This window comes from Silurus aristotelis, assembly GCF_946808225.1.
Source record: "Silurus aristotelis genome assembly, chromosome: 5".
In the NCBI taxonomy this organism is placed as follows: Eukaryota; Metazoa; Chordata; class Actinopteri; order Siluriformes; family Siluridae; genus Silurus; species Silurus aristotelis.
Window position 1 is genome coordinate 11,630,662 of NC_139578.1, and position 14,027 is coordinate 11,644,688.

At 35.9% G+C, this 14,027-nt stretch overlaps 1 protein-coding gene across 3 annotated transcripts in view; it reads right to left on the reverse strand.

Moving 5' to 3' along the window:
* Positions 1-8,443, reverse strand: part of ehbp1l1a (EH domain binding protein 1-like 1a) — a 45,466-nt gene extending 37,023 nt beyond the window's left edge. The window contains exon 1 of one of the 3 annotated variants that reach the window (XM_083542058.1): positions 7,940-8,443. In XM_083542058.1, the coding sequence (XP_083398184.1) occupies positions 7,940-8,043 (104 nt within the window). In that variant the 5' untranslated portion in view covers positions 8,044-8,443. The remainder of the gene's footprint in view (positions 1-7,939) is intronic. The other 2 variants (XM_083542056.1, XM_083542057.1) reach the window with 2 other exon arrangements.
* Between the last annotated feature and the right edge of the window lie 5,584 nt (positions 8,444-14,027).

A 14,027-nucleotide genomic window follows, 5' to 3' on the forward strand; every position in this document is an offset into this window, starting at 1 on the left:
GTAAAAAGCCCTATATGAATAAACTTGAACTTGAACTTGAATTTGAACCTGAACTTGAACTTGAACCTGAATTGAGTGATTTTAGTGCCAAGTAAGGGCAAAAGATCATGGGGCATACAAAAGGAATTTTTGCCCACATCCCTTGCGCACAAAGATTTCTCCAGAATCTTTGAATCTGATATGATAATATGTACTGTGGATGATGAGATAATCAAAGTGTAGACAATACTATGTTGAGGAACATTCTGAAAGTGTTCTAAAATTTGTAGACGCAGACTTGTCCACCTTTTGTTGCAAATGTTCCTCCAGATGTTTCCTTTCAGCAACACCTCTTAGTAGCTTTTTCTTGCCAATTTGTTGTTCATTCATTTAAAGAGAACCGTTTTAGCTGGAAAACCACCCCTGAAACATGTAGATACACTGCTGATACAACTCCATCGATGCATTGCTTCATTGGGCTTCAGATTAAAGTACAATGCATGAAATTGTAGCAAAGAATAATGAGATGCTGTGGATTTAATTTTGCACATAAAAAAAGTACTGTACTATACTGTAATACTGTTCAGTATCTTGCTATTATAACTGCTATATGCTATATATAAGCTAAATATTGTAAATAAATTGAAACATTTCAATGAATTTGCATTCATTTTAGAAATATCTGTTGATTTTAATGGCTAGCCAAATAGATGTAACAACATTCTATAGTGAAATTTGAAAAGTTAGCATCATAATTGCTTTTTAGTGTTACACAGCACACAACAATAATATTGCAAGCCTTTTCTTGGAAAACTCTTTTAATTCTATTAAGTAGGTGATTGCACAGGAACCAGAATCTGATTGGTTAGACGCACACCTCTGTCATTATTATATAACAGCATGGCTCAAAATGTAGTTCTGGTTGTAACGTGAACTATATGTTAATATTAATGCTCTCGTTCTAATGTGTCATTGTTTCTGTAGTAACAGTTCAGAGACAAGCCAACAGGTACTCCACATAATCTATTACTAACCACACAATTATTAAATGATCAGTTAGTTATTTAAAAATGTGAAACCTATAAACATTGATGTGGTATAGATTTTTGCTTGGAAACATTTATTCAAAATTCAAATATTCAACATAGATAATACAAACAAAAGTACTGGCACACCTGATTTCCACCAATGTGTGTTTCTTTCCCAAACTGTTAACACAAAAGTTGGAGGCATACAATTGTAAATTGTCTTTGGTAGAATTAAATTTTCCCTTCACTTCAACTAAGAGAGCCAAATATAGAGCTCTGAAATCAATCCTATTGAACACCTGTGGGATAAATTGGAATGCTGACTGCACCCCAGGCCCAGCGCCTGACTTTACTAACACTCTTGTGGCTAAATAAGCACAAATCTCCACAAGGACACTCCAAAATCTAGCTCATTATTATAAGAGCAAACAATAATCAGCTGTTCGCCATAAATGTTGGCAAATCCAATGTTGGCATAAGCGGAATAACACAAGTATAACATACTATGCTGTTATACAAAACAAATGCAAGTTTTATGAGTAGATTCACACCCACACCCTGTTATTCAATTTCATAACAGACACCTATGTTTTCCTGTTAGGAAAAACACATACAAATGTCCAAATAATGATGAGATAAACTGTAATGTACTGAGTTGTTATGAAATCCAATGCAATCACATGATCTTCCAAGATTACTGAAATTTGATTCGAAAAACAAAACTATGAATTGTTTGCAACTTGGTGTGTCAGTGTGTGTTTTTGTTTATGTGGTAGGTAATTGAAAAAATTGGTAGAATGTTGGTAGAATGTTGGTAGAAAGTATGATAGAGTCAAGCAAAGGGAAAAGATATCAGATAGCTCTACTATAGTAGTCTTTTGTGTTTTCTAGTGGAGGGTGTGGTTCTTTTTCAGCCTGACTACATCATTAAATACACACACTAACACCTTCAACACACTTTGTCAGAAAAGCAGCAGACAACCAGTATTACCCAACAGTGTAAGTCATAGACCAGTGTGTAATGGTTCAAAGGGTTTTTTTCCCCCTCCAACTTTTATTCTGTCCTCTATGTTTGGGCTACTTTGTAATTACCTCTACTAGAGGAAGCTTGGACTTCATCCATGTTTGAATGTGTATCTTTCAGTGTAGGTCCCTTTTCTCATCAATTAGTCATTTAAACACTGGGGAAAATGCTGATGAGTCAATCTACCAGGACACACTTTGAATTCAGACAGTCATTTCCTCTAAGCACAGGAGCAGAAGTCACAAACTATGTGTAGCTGTGTGGGGCTGTATGTAGCAAGGCACTCGATTAAAAGAAAAGGTGGAAGGTCTCATGTTTCAGGTCACTCTGAACAGCAGCTGTACAAATGCGCAAAGGGCTGAGGACACCGCTGACAGAATGACGACGGGGTCCAAAATAGACTGGCAAAATGTAAAGTAGCCAAGTAAATAAGCTGAAGCTATTAGAGCTCTGTAAATCTTTTGTAACACGCATGGTAAGGGAGACACAATAATAGCACTAGCTGTGTAAATAAACATGCTGGGTGAAAGTTGAAAAAGGGACTTCAAAATAGGAAAAGATAAAACTGTGATTATTGCTAAAATAAATAAATAAAATATGCCTATATATATATATATATATATATATATATATATATATATATATATATATATATATATATATATATATATATATATATATATATATATGTATGTGTCAAATGAACTTAGCTCAGGAGATCCTGTGTGAAGATGGAACAAAGAAGGGCAACCATCACTGCAACCCTCCACTGATCTGAGCTTAATAGCAGAGTGGCTAATCAGAAGTATCTCAAAACAGGAAGCAAATATCCCAAAAGCGAAGCATGATGGTGGCAGCATCATACCAGGAAGGTGTTTTTCTGGTGCATGGACTTGGCATAGTCAGGTTTGAAGAAAAGCTGAATAGGGAAAAGTACAGTGTTATCCTCATTAAAAACCTGTTCACACAATGCTCAGAACCAAAGTCTGGGCTGAAGGCTCACCTTGCTACACCCTAAGCACACAGCCAAGATAGCACAGAGTAGCTAAGGGACAACTCTGTGAATGTTCTAGAGTGGCCCAGCCAGAGCCCTGACTGGAGCCATATAGAACTAAAAGTGTTTGCCCACTGACAGTCCCCCATCCAACCTAGCCCAGCTTCACAGAAGAATATCAGAAAATTCCCACATCAAGGTGTGCAAAACTTGTCATAACCAAAAAAAAGTAACCAAAGTTGCAAAATACTGAGTGTAGATTAATTGAGTGTAGAAAAGAAAATCAGTTTGAACGATTGTAATATCAGCCTGCAACATAACAAAATTAACAAAAGTCTGAATACAGCAACAAATATGACAAAAAGTTTTACAAGATCCTGCTGACATACAAGTAACAGAAGAGTTGCCTAGTTACACACACTAGCCGTAAAAACTAAATTCTTGTTGCGTTCAACCATTAATCTTACACAACAATAGAAACATCAGTGCATCAAAAATGCATATTACACTTCACCATGCTTGCAGTTTGAATTTAGCAAAGAAAACCATGAACCTCCCTGATGAGTTTTAAGCAAAATGAGCTGTAAAAGTCCTAACAACGTGAATAGTAGACCATCTTGGTAGCTTGAAACACATGAATTTCAATCTCTTATGTTATTTAAGAGAGAAAGCTGGAAAATGTGGGCACAGCATATGTCTCGATTTTAACTGGAAATGTCTGATTTTGCGAAGCATTTAGCTGAATTAATAAATAAACAACTTAAACAAGCCATTAAACATGCACAACACTGTTTTCATGAACATTTCCAAAATGCTTTGCAAAACTGGCCAAAACAGTGTCACAAAATCAACACATACCAAGCGATGTGTGGTATTCACCAGTTCAACGTTTTACACATTCTTCCATGTTACAGAAGCCCAAGTCAACATGATGTAATGTGTATTAATGTTTGGGCTCATTTGATCTGGTTCAGTGCTAAAAGAAGCTTAGTTATAACATACAGTAATCTCATTAGGATCTTTCAACATGGCGTGTCTTATTGGACAAACGTTAGCAACTGAAACTGCTTATAAGTCATGACATGAGCTCTAAACATTGAGTGTTTTCAATGTAAAACACCAAAATAAAATTTGGACACCAAATTAAATGTTCGTATCAACAGAAACAGTGCATCCAAACACTTCCAAATCCCAAAGCAACAGATTCCTGAGGCTTTACTACAACTTCACAGGAATTAGAAAGCAACCAGGTGAACGTCTATATTTATTTTTTTACCTATTTACACAAAATCTATGTCACGAGACAGGCGGTCAGAGCAAGAACGACACAGAATACATGGAATTATTAAACTGCCTTCTCCAGGAAAAGTATGTGATACAACCAACACATGGCCAAAATACAAAATCCATGAAACAAGTGGAACTGCTTTTCCTAGCAAGTGGAATGCTGCCTACACGCAGCCCTCTACCACACTAAACTCAAAAAAGAGCAACTTAAACTGTCCTAAAGTAGTGATCCTATTGTCTATTTATAATTTAGACTTAACATCACTTTATTAATGAATTTCTCCTGCATTTCAGTTGAGGTGGAGATGACAGTTTTTATTATTTTGACGAGCGTTCAAAATATTGTCATGAAATACATTTATGACCCCAAAAAAGCGTTAAATAACTTTAATAACAGGGGGATTTTATGCCTTTCTTACTGCACGGCGTATTGATATTGCATCGATTTGATATGCTGTTATTCCAAAATACATGAATGTAAATTCACACCCAAACCTCACAATGAAACAACAGTACGATATCTTACTCCATTCTCCAAACTATAAAACGAGAGCATTTGAACTAAATAAGCACTGGTATAAAAGAAACTTTAAGCAGTCTTTAGTATCCAGCCATGCTGCTGCTTGTCACTGAAAAGTTCTCCTTCCTGACTGAGCTCTAATAAGATTCCATGATAACAACCATATTGTGTGTGTACAGAACTCAGTAAACAACAGCTCTGCACTTATAGTTATCCAAGTCAGGCAGAATACAGCTGCGCCTCAATCCGTCCGCAATACTTGTACGGTATCTACTTTTGCCTTTTTCCTCAAATCTCTGGAGTCTTGAAATCCGTTAAAAAAGTAAACATTTTGTGACATATTTTGCCTTTATTTACAAATGATAAAAGTGACAACACACAATTAAAAGAGTTAGTATATTTATTAACGTGTTCTCATAAGTATTATCCTATTTGACCTAACCTAACTTCTCTTTCGACTTCTCCCATTAGGGGTCGCCACAGCAGATCATCCTTATTCATGATCCACATGTTTGATTTGGCACGTTTTTTACGCTGGATGCCCTTCCTAACGCAACCCTCCCCATTTATCCGGGCTTGAGATCAGCACTAAGAGTGCATTAGCTTGTGCAACCCTAATGGCTGGGGTTGGTTCCCTGACCGGGGATCGAACCCAGGCCACAGCGGTGAGAGCGCCCCATCCTAACCACTAGACCTCCAGGGAACCTCAGTGTGTCTCAACCTAATGTGCTATATTGGTGGATAGTTGATTTCAGTAACCCTTTTTTTTTTATTATTATTACTTCTTTAGCCAGGAAAGTCCCATTGGGAGACAATATGTTTCTTTCATGGAGTCCTGGTCAAGCCGGCAGCACAGTTCCATATTTCCACAAACAAAAAACACTAAAATTTATTCAATACATAAAAGCAACAACAAAGAAACAGAGAAATTTAATAGCAGCCATACCGGTGATATGCAGCACACATTTTGACATGAAGTCAAGAATTATGCAGAACAGCAGCTTGATTCCTTTAGGGCAGATTGAGGGAAAGAATGAAGTCTTTCTAAGGTGTTTCGCAACTCATTACATGCCCAGGAAGCATTAGACAAGAAAGCAAGTTTCACCAAGTTCTGAATGCACTCTGGAAACATTCAAATGAAATAATGTGGTAGTTCTGGTACTACAGTTGCTAATATGATGGGAAAAAATGGGAAATCTTGGAAATAAAAAAAATTAAAAAATTCTCTTTGGTTTAAAGAGGACCATCTTAGAGATTGATATAAATATGTTTAACCTAAATGAAAATGGGTTTCCATTCTCAGAGTCTGGTGCCTCTTTTTGCCATGCCATCTTTACGTCTGGTTTGCTCATTAGTAATAAACTAATAGGGATAAAATCATAGAGACAAATTTTATCGATCGATTTTCTTATTCTTTCCTCCCTGTAAAGCTGCTTTGTAACAATATAAATTGTTCAAAGTTTTACACTATATAGAACTTCATATTTACATTTTACATTCTTTATATATAAGTGGTAGCTCAGTGGTTATAGGTTACTGATCGGAAGGTCGAGGGTTCAAGCCCTTGTATCGTCAAGCTGCCACTTTCGGGGCCCTTGAGCAAGGCCCCTAACCCTCCGTGTTTTAGGTGTGCTGTATCATTGCTGACTCTGTGCTCTGACCCCAGCTACCTACATTGCTTGGATATGCGATGAAATACATTTTTTTCTTGTGGGATTAATAAAGTATTCTACATTTTTTCTAAAAATAAATATACAAATAAAATTTTATTGAATTAAATCAAATGGACAGTACCTGAACCTGGATTTTTTACAAAAAGCAGTAATGCAGGACAATATTTAGAATTCCTTTTATAAAGTAAACATGATGAAGCAATCACATCAACATTTTAATCATTCCAGACTCTCTCTCTCTCTCTCTCTCTCTACATAGATAGATTAGATAGATAGATAGATAGATAGATAGATAGATAGATAGATAGATAGATAGATAGATAGATAGATAGATAGATAGATAGATAGATAGATAGATAGATAGATAGATGCAAGAAGTCATATGTAATTTCGTATTTAAACGCATGCATACTCAACTGCATGACAGGAAAACTGTAGTTTATACTACAACACTATAATAACTGTGTTGTTTTCACTGTAATAGCACTTAAGATGTTATAATGCACTACAGGACAGTATAATAACAGTGATATAACCATGATGCCTTTCTGCTTGGTATCATTGTTTAATCATACAGCTGACTCTAATGCCACAAAATCCCCTACTTTGTGCAAGTGTACAAAGAGTTCAAAAGTAAGAAGTGAAAGTGAAAATATTGATTTGATTTATATTTCTCTTTTGTTTATTTAGTTATTTGATACAAATAAAGGACTAACACTTAAAACTTCTAAAGCTTCTTTAAAAATAACACAGCACTATAATTACAGCAGTGTTGTTTTTTTTTGTTTTTTACAGACACCATCATGCACCACAGGACAACTGTGATATAACCATGGTTCCTCCTAGCAAAAGGAAAACCTGTATTAGACATCCAAAATCAGCAACACAACAACTTCTGCAGGGCAGCACCTGACCACAAACAAGTGCAAGATGATGGTGTAATGTCACAAGAACACACTTTCAATTTGACTTGATGTCATGTGCCAGTTGTGAAAAACAAATGATACGCAGTGTCAAGAGTGCAAAGTGATTATAACTTTATAATATGAATATGAAGAGTTTTTGAATGGCTCTCATCTCATCAGCGTCTGTCTCCAGTAGGAGAAGTATAGGCTGTGGGTTCAGCTTGGCTTATGACAGGGGAGAAAAATTGCAAAACAATACGGAAGTGAAAGATCATGAAGAAAAAGACCAAGCTCAAAACACAAAATGTCACTTTTAATAACGATGGCATTGAAACCAGATACATCTTCTGGTTTGAAGGGAAGGACTATGTTGTGTTTGAGTCTTTAGGTCAATGAAGGAGACTCTGGACCAGACATCACACAGCTATAAAGACCAGGATTCTTCTCCTTCATACATACACTTTCACAACAAACTACCAAATTTACATTCGTTCATTGGGTAAAATGCATGGTTTTATGGTCTACATACCATTTTTTGGTGCACTCGATGGTGAGTTCCTGGTAGGACGCCACAAACTGGAACTTGGACGCTTTCTTGCCGACGCGCTGAAGCCTCTTCCACACCGAGCTCATGGTTTCATCTGTACTACGTTCTTCTTATCCTCCTCTTATGCTTTACACTTCTACATTTGAGCAGGGGAAAAAGCGTGTTATTCCTCTAAATACGAGTTATTCCCCAGGCGTGAGACTCCTCTTTCTCCCTCTGTCTTTCTCTCCCCCGATCTCCTCCACTCACATGGACGAAATGTCAAAGTGAGGCTTCGTCCCAAACAGCGCACACTCATAGCGCACACTCGCGCACTCAATACCAAGTCCTCTCAGGTTTCCCCTATTTGTCGGTGCGAAATCTAATAACAGGATGGAGAAGACACGAAAAGGCCACAGAAGTTGTCAAAACCGACGTTTCACAATTTCTCAAATATGAAACAATTTGCATAACGCGTTGCACTGTTGTTTTGCTTGTTTAAACAAGTACACAAGGAACTAGGCGTCGGTTTGGGACGGAGCCCTGGGTGTGTAAAAGGGAGATTAGGATCTCTGTTTCGAATGAAAGTCTTTGAAAATATGATAAAGAGTTTAATGGTTTCGACATTTAACAGAGCTGGAATGAATTAATCAGGAGGAAAACCTTTTTTCATCACCGTTTTTATGTGTTTGTGGAGGTTGAATGTGGCCTCAAAGCAGTTTTGTATGTCAGGTGATGGGGACTGAAATAAAATTTTGGATTTACATAATGATAATAAAAGGGATATAATAAAAAAAAATTTTTAAAAAAATGCTGTTTCACATCCTGATTTAAGATTTCATGTTTTTACATCTATCTCTGCAGTTGCTGGTTCGCCCTTCTGTAGTGTGTGTGGTGTTGGTGGGTTGGCATCGAGCTTTGGGGGTTTTCTCTGCATACTCTGGTTTGTCCCCCAATCTATAATACATGTGTTGAACCCTTGATTGAATATTAGTGGTAAAGAAATGGGTTTATCTAAACATAATTTTCGCTCGATCTATTTATCTAACCATTCGTTGAATGTATAAAACCTAATGTCTGTGTGTTAGTGCTATCTTGCTTTCTTACTGGCTTTCTGAACCCCAAGGTCATTATATTTCACCCAAATTACAGCAGTCATTTCGGTCCGTTAAGCTACATTAGTTACAGAAGGAGTGGAAGTATTCAGTGGTACATTTCCTAAGTACACTATATGGCTATTAGTCCCTCTTTGCTGTTTCTATATCCCCCACTCTTCTGGGAAGAGATCTGTTCTCATTCAGCATTCGTGGGGATTTTAGTAAGATCAAGCAGTGATGTTTGGTGAGGAGGTCTGGGGTACAGTCAGCATTCCAGGTTCTCCAAAAGTTCCTCCACATACGTTTTTTTTATAGAGTTTGCTTTGTGCAGAGTCACTGTGATGCTGGAACATGTTTAGTTCAGTATAAAAATAGTGATATAATATTGAGTGTTTCAAATGAAATAAAAAGTTGACAGATTCAGATGTAAAAACCAGACTTGTGTGATGTGATATAAAAATCAGAGCTGTGTGATTGCATTCATGTGCAGCTGCAATTTTAGATTTAGATAATACAAATCGAATGGACAGTTAAAAATATTGAAGGGTTATTCAGTGAAAATTAGCTGACTTACATGAAAACAGTTTTTCCAGCAGTTCATTGGATGCAGTTGAGATAATGAAGGAGGAATACAGACAGAATGGGTTCGGTTAATTCAGTTTAATATCACTGCTGCATAATCCTGTTTCTCAGCTATATTTGGTACTAAGGAAACAATCTTAAAATAGCCATTTCCGAAATAAAAACACCATGTATATTAGAAAGAATTTCAGTGCTTTACTGTTATATATTTATTTCACTTTGGAACTGAACCAGTTTTCATATCAGTCTCCTGGGAGACTTAGAGACCAAACTACACTGTTCACAGGATCATCTGTCTGTTGCTGTCGATTAAAGATATTCTGCTTGATAACCATAAAAAAACATCCAAGCCAAAATATAATTTCTTCTTTAACACTTTTATGTGGTATTCAACTATTGAAAATATTTCAGACATTTCTTCTTTAATCTTTTTAAATAATCTAAATGGGTTAAAGTGGGTAAATTCCCTGAGCCAAGAATAACACAATGGAACAGGCGTGAGAGAGAAAAAGAGACAGAGCTTGTTGGAGACGGATGGGATGAATGATCCAGTGGACTTGTTGAGGTGAAAAGTTGTTTTTCCCAGCAGTTTAACTTCCTCTGAGTTGTCACTGTACAGGTCCTAGCACTTCCTGCTTTTCTTCAGGATGGATCACTTAACTCAAAAAAACTAAGAGGAACCAAGAAAGGAAAACTCTCACCTGACCAGTACTGATGAAAGTCTATATTTAAATTTAATTTAACTATATATTAAGTCACCATTTTGATTACAAATAATTTATTTGACACTTTTTACGAATAGAATATTATGTTTATGTAAGACTCACTAGAAGATTGCACATATTATAACAATTTATGAAATAAAAATAATTTTTTTTTTGACAATTGTGTATAGAATAAATAAATAAATTAATTAATTAAAAAAATAATAATGCTCATATACAAGAACAATAAATATTTTTATTGGAAATGTAACAAAAAATATGGTCCAACCATTTGAAAGCATATCATTTATTTTGTAAACTTGTTCTACGATTGGATATCTATTGAATTTTTTTCTATGGATTGTATATGCCCATATAATGTATTTTTTTTGTCTCACCTTGCTCCAAAAATGGCTATATTGTGTTCCATTGTATACATGTCCTGGGAAACATAAAGCTAAATTCTGCATAAAAACCTAACTGAACATTCTCCACTACAAAGGTGGGATCTTAAAAACAAAAAAGCTTTAAAGCAGCTGTAAGATCTCTCTACATTTCATCTTAAACAGCAGCAAAGTACTTCTGGTGTTGTTGTGCTGTTACATCAAGTGCAAAAGATCAAAGCTTGCATTCAGGGCACCTTGATAAATATAGACATGGGTTTCATGAGCACCTGCTAACAGTCCATCAAAATGACAGGGAGTCAACTATCAGATGTTGATAAGATCACTCATATCTCTACAGCGACAATGTATTTGTGCAGTATGTACAATATACTACAATATATGTGCTTGACTTCAAATATATTCTATAGAGTGTAGTGAAGCTGGGAAATCCCCTTCAGGCCTTTCAGGCATTAATAAATTGCTTCTTCCATTTTTAGGACCTTCCCTCATGACCCACAGTTGTTTGAAACAGGATCACGACGCCAGTAATATCCTTGCTGTCAAAAACCCTGTAATGAATTCCATCGTGCACAATGTGTACTTCCATTCAGGAATTGTGAAGGCATGCATTGTAGAGTCAGGGTGATTTTTCAGCTTTTTGTGTATTAGCCTCTCACAGAGATCTCTTTGACCCACTTTCTGTGGAATTGACACAAATGATTTTCCTTTTTAACAGTCTTTTTAAATAGGTGCATCTAAAGTAAATACTATACGAATACATGTTTACTTTCAATCATAACATTTTTACATAAATACCTGTAATTTCTACTTTTTAGATTGTCAAAACAGGCTTGTTACTTTAGTTTTAATCTATTTGGTGAAATGAAAATTTTTTTCTTCTCATTGTGCACCGTTTTCAGCTCATCAACCTATTTCTTGTCATTGCGCTGTTTTTTTTCAATCTATCTCTGGTCTATCATTTCCTGGCTCTCACACACCACAGATGTAGGTTAGTTTACAAAGTTAACAATGAGCAAGACAGAAAGCAACAAGAAGTTTGTGATTAGCATAGATGAGACAGAGGAAGTCTGCGATGTAAACATGACTGAGAACAGAAACATTCCTGATCACCTGATCATCATCATCTTTTTTCTGCTTGTGTTCTACAGTTAATGGTGGATGTTTAGCCTGAATACATTTATTAGATAACAGAAATTTTTATTTGTTTTGTATTAATATATTAATCAACGCTGTCAAAATTAGGGCGTAAATAATGCGCTGACACAAATTTATTTTAATGGCACAAATTTTATTAATGCACGATTAATGAAGGCATTTATGTTTGCTAATTAAAAAACTAAGTATATTTATATATATTCTAATGTAATTAATAAACTAAGTATAAAAGAGGCAAAATTTCTTTTTATATTTATATATATATATATATATATATATATATATATATATATATATATATATATATATATATATATATATATATATGCAGTACAGACCAAATGTTTGGACACACCTTCTCATTCAAAGAGTTTTCTTTATTTTCATGACTATGAAAATTGTAGAGTCACACTGAAGGCATCAAGGGCTATTTGACCAAGAAGGAGAGTGATGGGGTGCTGCGCCAGATGACCTGGCCTTCACAGTCACCGGACCTGAACCCAATCGAGATGGTTTAGGGGTGAGCTGGACCACAGAGTGAAGGCAAAAGGGCCAACAAGTGCCAAGCATCTCCCGGGGAACTCCTTCAAGACTGTTGGAAGACCATTTCAGGTTACTACCTCTTGAAATGTGCAAAGCAGTAATCAAAGCAAAAGGTGGCTACTTTGAAGAACCTAGAATATGACATTTTTCAGTTGTTTCACACTTTTTTGTTATGTATATAATTCCACGTGTTAATTCATAGTTTTGATGCCTTCAGTGTGAATGTACAATTTTCATAGTCATGAAAATTAAGAAAACTCTTTGAATGAGAAGGTGTGTCCAAACTTTTGGTCTGTACTGTATATATATATATATATATATATATATATATATATATATATATATATATATATATATATATATATATATATATATATATATATATATAAAGAATAATCTCCACCGAACAATTATTTCTAGTCAGTAAACATTTGTCTTTTTAATGATGTGCCAAGTCTCAAATCATCACCAAAATCCACCATGATGACCACACATTTAACTCTTTGGGGTCAACAAACGCACTGGTGCGTTTTGTGGCATTTATTCCTCATAACCCTGAAACAATCTAAAATTACTCTGTTTTTTTTATTGTACAAAAAAAAGTAATACATCATTTTAATCTGTAAAGGGTCTACTTTTATTTGTATTCACTGATAATAACAACAGAACGCTGTTTTTGTAAAATAAAGAAAACAGACAGGGGGCGCTCTCTGCCGCCTCTGTCTCCTTTCTTCACGGACACATAAATAAAACTACATAAATCTCAGTGAATTGTTGGCTTACCTCACTAATGCAGGTATTAACAATGGATACCTTTTACTTAATAACATGTCAGAGCCCAGACTTCTTTACTTTAACTTGAGTAAAAAAGCATAGTCATATTATATATTGTCATGTATAGTATAGACTTCTACTTTTACCAGAGTCTTTTAAAACATGAGTATCTGTACTTCTAATTAAGTGAGGGATGTGTGTACTTTTGCCACCTCTGCTATTTACTAACAATCCATACATCTTCAGTAACCACTTTATCCAGGATCAACACTGGGCAGGAAAATGCAACTCATCACACACTAAATCAAACCAAGAGCAATTTAGTGCATCCAGTCCAGGTTCTGCATGGTTTTGGACAGTGGAAGGAACCCAGGGAACCAGAAGAATCCCATGTGAATAAACATTATTCAAAGCTCAGGGTTGAACCCAAGACTTTAAAGCTGTGAGGTGGTTTTATGGTATTATGTTTAATTTAGTGCCACAATGATCCCCTTCAGCATAAAGATATTCAGGAGTGAATGGAGGAATCTCAATCCTAAACATAAATTACAGGAACTACCTGACAACCTTCACTGTAGAGCCGATGGGATTTCCAGGGAGCAGACCTAACAGTCAACACGCCATTTTAGGAGTGTGTGAGCACATCTGATTATTACACACACAGGCGTGTTTATGCCAGGCTGGATTCGTCGAGGCAGAGCTATCAGTGCTGGGCACAGCCTCTGAGTCACCATGTCATTTCTTCTCACACACACACACACACACACACACACACACAGACTCTCTCTCTCTCTCTCTCTCTCTCTCTCTCTCTCTCTCTCTCTCTCTC